Below are 8,835 nucleotides of genomic sequence, written 5' to 3'. Positions count from 1 at the left end.
GGCTAAGAGGAAAGCACTGAATGTACTTTACACAAATCTAAACAATAAATCTCTCACTCTTGACATTTCCTACTCCACTGGCAATCTCCTCCAACTGATGCACTTACAATGAGCAGACAGATCTGGAAATAACAGAAACATCTGCTTTAACATATCATTTTTCTGAAACCATGTCACTGACATTTCAGCATGGACTCAGCTGCGAGATCATTTGAGTGCAGAGGTGACTCGGATTGCATCAGTCTGCAGGCTGTCTGTGAGCCTGGCAACCATCTTTGTCTTAACTCCTGAAATATTGTTATATGGTTATTGTTAGCAGAAAGCCACTCATGGGGGAGGCCTCATGGTGTGAGGAGATTTACATGCAGATGCAAGGTGCAGAAATCAGAAGCACTTAAAAGTTGAGGAGAAAAAGAAAAGTGTCAAAAGACTTGTGAGGAAATTCTTGTTTCGTTGTTTGACCAGAGATGTGAGGGGCAGTTTGAGATGGCTGATATTTGTCATTAAGAGAACAGAAGAGTGATGAGTATAATAAAAATGATAACAGCTTTAAATTCCTTCAAAGTGCTGAGACAAGCATCCTGAGATGATATTTCTTATTTTGCTAGCCCCCTTTCTTGTATTGTCATCTTTTTATTCCATTCCTGTGGATAACAGCCCAGTCATGAAGACAGTGATCTGGTGTCAAGATATTTCCAGAGCAGCCACAATGAAGCTTGACAGCAGGAATATCTTTAACTATATAAAGCCTCAACATTAAATGTCAGGTTTCTGTGTCAGTCCCTTCGAATCAAAGAGAGAGGCTTCTTTTCAGACTTACCATTTTCACAAGCCTTCAGCAATCGTGCGGGGAGAAATCCATCACAGGAGAGGCACAGATAACAGCTACACACTGACAGCAGCCTCCATAGACCACAATGCACTGCTGAGAAAAGACATGTTGCATTTCTGGGAAGGCTCACAACTTTTTTTATGTGGCTGATGAAAGTCTTGCTCAAGCTGTGTCGTTTGCATCTCTGCATCCATACAAATGTTTTGGTAGGTTGGAGCGCGTTCTCTGGTGAGGAAGTTTGAAAAGGAAGGGAAGGAAAGCTGTTGTGCCAAAAAAAAAAAAAAAAAGTAAAATTCAGGACTTGTTAAACTTTTTACAAGTTTTAAACTACACTCTTGTTAAAGGTGAACATTTCAAGAGCTTGTAGTTTAGACTGTGGCAGGAAAGTGTATGACTGTACTATTCTTCATTTTTGCCATCAGCTGGTCCATAGATGTCAGGGTTTGCTGCTCTTTCTTGTGGTGTTCCTCATGGTTCTGTTTTGGGCCCTGTTTAATTTGCTTTGTTTTTATCGCCCTTGAGTCACATTATCATTCAAAGGTGTATCTTATCACTGGCTATGTTTACATCCAGTCAATCTTCGGGTCAAGGTCTTTATTCCAGTTTCTGGAACGTTTGGAATAACCTGTTTACATTCATGAGCAAACAGAGTTCTGCCTGTTTACATGGTATCCCAATCGACGCACGTGCAACATCTCAATGCATGGAAAACGTCATGACGCAATTCGCGTCTTATCTGCTTCGTCTTGCTGTATCCATAGCAACAACAACAGCAGCTGCGTGGCTGACTTCCTGTACTCAAAAGACCAAGATTTCTTGCAATCAGAACATGTGCAGAACTCAAATTAATGTTCCTTTTGATGGGGGAATTCCAATGGCGTAAACATGACCAAATCTTCAGGTTAGAAAAGGAGTACCCCAAGGGTGTTTTAGGGGTTTTAACAAAAAACGGAATATGAGCGTATTCCAGTTTTTCAAAAGGGTTATTGGTGTTTGCATGGCCCTTGCACAGCCGGTATTCCACATATGAAAGGACTATTGACTGCATGTAAACGCAATGTCTGTTACGCAGACGATATACAGCTGTATGTGTCATTTAAGCCTGGTGACACAGACAAACTGAAACTTTAATGTTTGAGTACATAAAGGACTGGATGGCTCATAACTTCTTATAGGTAAACGCTGACAGGACGGATGCCTCATTCTTGGCTCCGATACTGTAGCTTCCAAGGTCTCTCGATGTTTTGGTTCCCTCTCTTCTGCTGTCCAAACCAAACTCAGAAATCTTTTTGTTATATTTGACCAGTCCATGTCTTTCGATCTCTACATAAAACAGTCGTCCTGGTCATGTTTCTTCCATTTACAAAACATTTCTAAACTTAGGTTTGTTGTATCTCATTCTGAGCTGATCATTTATGCCTTTGTTTCATCCTGTCTGGATTATTGTAATTCACTTTTTACCAGCCTCAGTAAATCCTCAACCTGACCAGGTCCAGCTGGACTACTCGTGTCATGCCAATTTCAGCCTCCCTATATTGGCTTATACTCCAAAAAAAGGATTAATTTCAAGGTTCTTGTCTTTTTGTACAGAGCTCTCCATGGTCAGGGTCCTGAACCTCACCAGTAGGTCACTCAGGTCTTCTGACCAAGGTTTACTGGTTGTCCTTTAGACCGTTTAAAGACCGCGTGCTTTTGAAGTGGTGGCTCCATCACAAAATCTTCCTCTAAGAATCCGCTCAGCTGCCTCTGTGGTGATTTTTAAAACGCTTTTTAAGACACGTCTATTTAAGCAGGCATTTGAATCTCCATGTACAAATTAATGTTTGATTTTTTCTATTTTTTTGTTTCTTTTATTGTTTTTGATGAAATTCTTGACGTTTTCTTTTCTTGTGCTGTTATGATCTTATTTTATATCTTTCCCGTGATTTTGTTCTATGAAAGGTGCAATACTAAATGGAATTTACTTACTTACTGATAAATCATCATAATAAGCTCAATTCAACTTTGCACCATTTGATGATATAGTAAACTTCAAGTGTAGGGTTTGATAACAAGATTCTTTCTTTTTTTTCCACAACACAATTTGTTAATAAAATTCTGTAAAAATTAACAAAGAAATTATGGCAGAGGAATAACAAGAAGTTGAAGTTATGACTAAAAACGGTTTGATGAGACAAATAGGTGATGGACGGGAAAGGAAGTAGAAAAGGAGCAAAAGAAAAGGCAGAAAGGAGAGAGAAATATAACCTATTGTAATAGTTTTAGAAAATCTTAAGACAGCTGCTGAGGGCATAAAAAAGTTTGCTCAAGAGCTAAAAGTCTCAAAAAATAAAATCTACCTACGCGCTACAGAGTGAAGCAGCTGAGGGCATACCAGGGATTAAAATGGGTAATTCTGATTTGGTATCTTTGTTTTATATTTGATGTTTTAATTATTGTTTCCTCCAAGAAATATTACTTTTAAAAAGCCATTAACTCTTTTGTTTTTTAAGAATATTTTCATTCTATTTTGCCAACCCCACTGCTTTCCTGCACCATTCAAGGTCTTAACTTCACCAACATCCAACCATCTAACCATCCACCTGCAGGCTTCTACTATCCTAGGTTTAAGATATCATCTCATCACTCCTAAATTTCAGTTCATCTGTGATGAAGTATGGAGCCTTGACACCAAGGCTAAGCAATGCTCTGCTGTTTGAAAAAAGTTCTGGCTAACTTGAAGGGAACTGGCAAGCTTGAAAACTTTTATAATCAATTTTGAGTATGGCAACATTTGCTTAATTCTTTGGAAGACATAGTAAGAGAAGGAAACACATTACTTAATTTCAAAAAGAAGACATCCCACAAAGTGGAGATGAAAAATACAAGATGAAATCCTGCAGAGGATCAAAAACACAAATATGAGCTGCCAGTGGAAAAATAAAAATAAAGGACAAATGCATAATTCTTTGTTTCTGGACAACATTTAAAAGAATATCTGACGAATTAAAGACATCTGTTGACACTGAAGCTGGGAAATGTCTACTAGGACTGTTGGAAACCTTAGCTATGGGGGGAGTTTTGGGAAAAACGTTGCACACATTGTTAATAAAACTTCCCTCCTAAAACCATGTCTTCACTTGAGGTTTAAATGCAGACATCATTAAAGACAGGTATCAGGTAAGCACCCCATCCCACTAGGTGGCAGTGTACACATTTTCAGCAAAGAACAACAGGAAGCATGTACAAGATTGTCTCTTTCCTGTTTGTTTGTTGTTGTTTTGTTGGATTATCTCCCTTCAGGAGTTTTCAGGCACTTCACTGATACCCTGCGAAGGATGCTGAGGACCTTCTACGAGAACCGAATTTTCATTGTTTTTGCTGACAGGTAACACAAACTTCTTTTTCCTTATGTGTTCTGTTTTCACCTTAAAAGATAACCGGACAGGATTTGTTCAGTTTTTAGAAGGCTGTTTCTGGTTAAAAACAAATACTAAATTAACAGAATCAGCTCCTTCTCTCTGGACATTAAGAACTTATTCTCAGACCTTCAGGGCCGAACATAGACCACGTGGAAGTAATCCTAACCAGACTACAATTATCAGCGTTGACACGGCGAGGCTGTACTTTGGGACTGAAATCAATTTGTTTGTTGGGGAATAGCTCAAATACAGTCGGGGGTTGCCAGTAAAGAGGCAGCATCAAAACAAGCTGCATTCACTGACACATGTTGACATCTCTTAGCCAGGTCGATGTGCTGTGCCAGCAGCCCCTCTATCCAAACCGGCATTATTCACCACTCCTAAATGCTGTGTAATCAGCGGCTGCTATGGAGCATTTGGCGAGTGTTCACCAAAGCAATGTGTCCTCCCACTGCTCAGCTCAAATACTTCCAGCATGTGTTTCCTTTTTCATCAGCGAGCCTGGCTGTGCAGACTGAGCAAAGCTACCGGTGTCCTGATGGTTCAGAGACAAATCTGTCTGGATGCTTTTTTTGTTTTGTTTTTTTTTCTTTTTTTTCAAGGTGAGCAGTTTTGCAGCCAAGGTAAACACGACTCTTCCCTCATCGGTGCCAGTAAGACAGCAGTTATAAGTAGTTTTGACGCCCAAGGTGCGCCTTTGTAAGCATGTCCTGCCATTTCAACCTTGAATGAAAGCGCAGAGGATTGAGAGGAAGGCAGGCGTGCCTTATGGGAGATGTTGTTTTTCTTAATGATTGTAGTTTCAAGGTTTTGTTGAGTGTGAAGATGTCAGCAGAGATTAAGAGTAATAAAAGGTGGACACTTATGGAATCTTAAATGTGCTTTCAAACCTTTGTTCTGGCATCTTTTCATGCTTGTTGATGGTCTCTTTGTCCTAAAACCACAAGACTACGAGTATGCAACACACAAAATATTCGTACATGTTTTATGAGCATCATGAAAAATTTAACTTTTCCTCCCAAACACAAACTCACTCTCTTGTCCTGTCCTTTAAAGTCTGAAACTCTAATGTAGAGGACACTGCTCAGTTATTATTTATAGTATTTTAGTGTTTAAAGACGGCACAATAAAAACAACGCTGACAGCACCGATACATCCTGGCCTTTCTGTGCGGTCCAGCAAAGGACAACAGCCGCATGAGTGAGAAGGAGTGTGTTTGACTTCTCCATCAGTGTGAAGGCACAAAAGTCAAAGTTTAAGAACACAGCTCTCGGCCACGGACTGATATCTGCTCACCTGTGTGTCGGTTCTCCCAGGAGTCATGACTTTACTAAAGTTAATACATACAGGTCAGGTTACCACATAAATAAAGTTGCCTGCTGGCTCCTAAAGACTTAGCATGTGCTCACAAAAATATATAAGAGACTCTTATTAAAAGAGTTAAAATGCCTTTATTTTAATAGCATATTCAAATTGAGCATAAAACTTTTTTAGACCATGTTACACATTTCTCCCAGGGTCCCCCTCATTATCATAACAATATTTAACTTAATATTAATACTCTCTAATAATGTACTATGTAGTATTTTGCAACAATAAAATTAAAAGCTTTAAAAGCTGGTAGACTCAAAGAACTTTTTCTTTCTGTGATACATTTATACTTTCCAAGCAATTCATTTCATAAACTTTAAGGAAATGTTACCTTGTTGTTGAAAAATACCCGCTGTATTGACCTCTCAGAAGCCAAAATGTTTGTGAAAGTGTCCTCCCGCTTGGCAAAACACACTGAACTGCCCTCTTGACTGGTTAAAATATGATTAACTGCCCTCTTGAGTGGCAAAAACACACAATATATTATTGGCTTTTTTTCCTATATTTTGCCCCTGCACTTTGAAAAGTCTGTGCACGCCACTGCATCAAAGTGTTTTTGTTTTGTTTTTCTTTTTTTCTAATGTTGCACATTATGAAATGATAAACATGTCATTGCTCTCATGGCAAAAAACTAAATTGGGGCGGAGTCTCAGAAAAAATAGCTGATTTTATTGGTGCAAGAGATCCCAGTTTGTTGATATGCTTTTTCAATAATATACAAACATACACTTTAACAAGCATTTTTGAAATTATTCCAGGGAACCCCTGGTTATAGTTCATGGACCCCTGGTGGACGTTGGACACTACTTTTAGAAACATTGATGTACATATTTAGACCCCTGAGCTGATCTATATGCACAATTTTCTTCGTGAGAAAGACTCAACAAGGTACTGGAAACATTCCTCAGAGAGTTTGGTCCATATTGACATGATATCATCTCACAGTTGCTGCAGATTTGTCGGCTGAACATCCATGATGAGAATCTCCCGTTCCACCACATCCCAAAGGTGCTCTATTGGATTGAGATCTGGGGACTGATTCAGATTCAGATTCAGTTTTAGAATATTTATTGTCATTGTCACAAAGAACAACGAAATTACGTTTGGAGCATCCATACAAAAGTGCAATCCACATACATAAATAACAAATAAATACCCCGGTGTGTAAACCTTTGATTCAGGCATAAAGTAAGGTGCAGAGCAGGGTCCATCATACCTGAGAACATCATTGGCTATCGATGTGGGTGCGTGTGCGTATGTGTGTGGGGGGGGGCATGGAGAGAGAGTAGTTATGGTGACATACTGCAACAATGCAAACCAGTTCATTGCTATTAAAGTGGTTACTGTCCATGAGAGAGGGATATGGGGGCAGAGTTCAGTAGCCTCACAGCCTGTGGATACAGGCTGTTGGTCAGTCTGGATGTTCTTGCCTGTATGGATATGTACCTCCTCCCTGAGGGCAGCAGACGGAAAAGGTGGTGGGCCGGATGGTGCTGGTCGCGCAGGATGTTGTCTGTGACTGTGGAGGCCATTTGAGTACAGTGAACTAATTGCCATGTTCAAGAAATTAGTCCGAGATGGTCTGAGCTTTGTGACATGAAGCGTTACCTTGCTGAAAGTTTCCACAGGAAGATGGGTTCATTGTGCTCAAAAGGGGAAGGACATCGTCAGGGACAGTACTCAGGTAGACTGTGGACTTTAAACCATACACAATTAGTACTAAGTGGCCCAAAGTGACAAGAATCACCGCACCATTTCACCACCAGCAGCAGCCTGAAATGTTGATACATGGCAGGATGGATCCATACTTTTATGTTGTTTCCTCCAAATCCTGAACCTACTTTCCCAATGTGTCAGTAGAAATCCAGACTCATCAGACCAAGCAACATTTTTCAATCTGCTATGGTCCAGTTTTGGTGAGCCTGTGTGAATTGTAGCCTCAGTTTTCTTTTTTAACTGACAGAGGTGTCACCCGCTGCGGTCATCTTTGGCTGCTGTAGCCCATCTGCCTCAATGTTGGACGTGTTGTGTGTTCAGAGATGCTCTTCTTCAGGACTTGGTTCCAATGAGTGGTTTTTGAGTTCCTGTTGTCTTTCTATCATCTCCAATCAGTCTGTCCATTCACCTCCTCTAGCATCAACAAGAAACTTTGTGATTTGTTCTTTTTGGCAACATTTTGTGTGAACCCCAGAGATGGTTTTGTGTAAATTAGCTGTTAAATACATTTAAGTTATTTGGTATGAGAAGTTGCTGTTATCCCCTCATCCAAGTGTAATATAGGCCCCCTGGACTAAGTTTTCTTTTTTATATTGGGCTTTAAAACAGTCAGAATTCATGTCCATAAAGCCCATGTCCTCTCCTTTTGCGGAACGTTTTAATTTTTTTGTCAAGCTCAAATAGTTTAAGAGTTACGGTAATGGAAACACCTTGTACCAGTTTTTTCCTGTGATTGGAGCATTGTTGCAAGTGGACTTCTATGTAGAACTCTGATACCACAGCTATGGTCATAATGTTTGTTTTTTCTTCTTCAGGGAGTGGATTTTCTCACTTGCCCAAATAGCTGAAAAGTTACAGTAATTTAAAGAGTCCTTGTAAAGTGTTAACATCAAGAAAGCAGGTTAACAGGTTGTTTGTTTGTTAGTTCGTCAGTTTGACTGTTTTTATGGTGGACCTCTGAAAGTGAAGTAGGTTAAGATCAGTACGGTCAGTTAGGAACATGGTCTCATCAACACTTTAGACACCAAAACCTGAACCCTAATGACCAAAGTTTGAGTCATTTGCTTAACTGAAAGTTATTTAACACTCTTTTTTTTTTTCAACATCTTGTGCAAGTCTGTTAATATACATTGTGCCCTGTGGAAAGCTGCTCCTGCTGCCTCACTCTTCCTGCTGGTCCTGCTGCTGCCTGGCCATATTCCCCTTCTTACAAGCTGCCGGAAAATACCCTGTTTTTTTAAATTTTTTTCAAAAAAGAGCTCACTTCTGATTGGGCCGTGCAGCGAGCTCCGTGTAATGACATGCAAATGTGTCTCACAGACGGGGAAAATGTGTTTTTAGTCTGTTGCCACCTTCACAGCAGGCCTGGGAAACCCTGCTCGCTTTGATGTCAGGACCGGGCTCATGATGCGTTCATGTCATGTCGGAAGTGTGCGTAGGCATCAGTGTGTCACCCACTCACAGTCAGGAACTGTGGAAGAGATATCAGAGGATGCAAACATGTCACTGAATCTT

At 40.1% G+C, this 8,835-nt stretch overlaps 1 protein-coding gene across 1 annotated transcript in view; it reads left to right on the top strand.

Moving 5' to 3' along the window:
* The first annotated feature begins 4,103 nt into the window (after window positions 1-4,103).
* Window positions 4,104-8,835, top strand: part of rad51d (RAD51 paralog D) — a 57,700-nt gene continuing 52,968 nt past the window's right edge. The window contains exon 1 of the mRNA XM_074672175.1: window positions 4,104-4,199. Within this exon, the coding sequence (XP_074528276.1) occupies window positions 4,150-4,199 (50 nt within the window). The 5' untranslated portion in view covers window positions 4,104-4,149. The remainder of the gene's footprint in view (window positions 4,200-8,835) is intronic.

Source organism: Halichoeres trimaculatus, unplaced genomic scaffold (genome assembly GCF_033239565.1).
Source record: "Halichoeres trimaculatus isolate MK-OKI-2021-1 unplaced genomic scaffold, fHalTri1.1 fHalTri1_scaffold_6, whole genome shotgun sequence".
Classification (NCBI taxonomy): Eukaryota; Metazoa; Chordata; class Actinopteri; order Labriformes; family Labridae; genus Halichoeres; species Halichoeres trimaculatus.
This window is presented reverse-complemented; position numbering and strand designations above follow the sequence as displayed.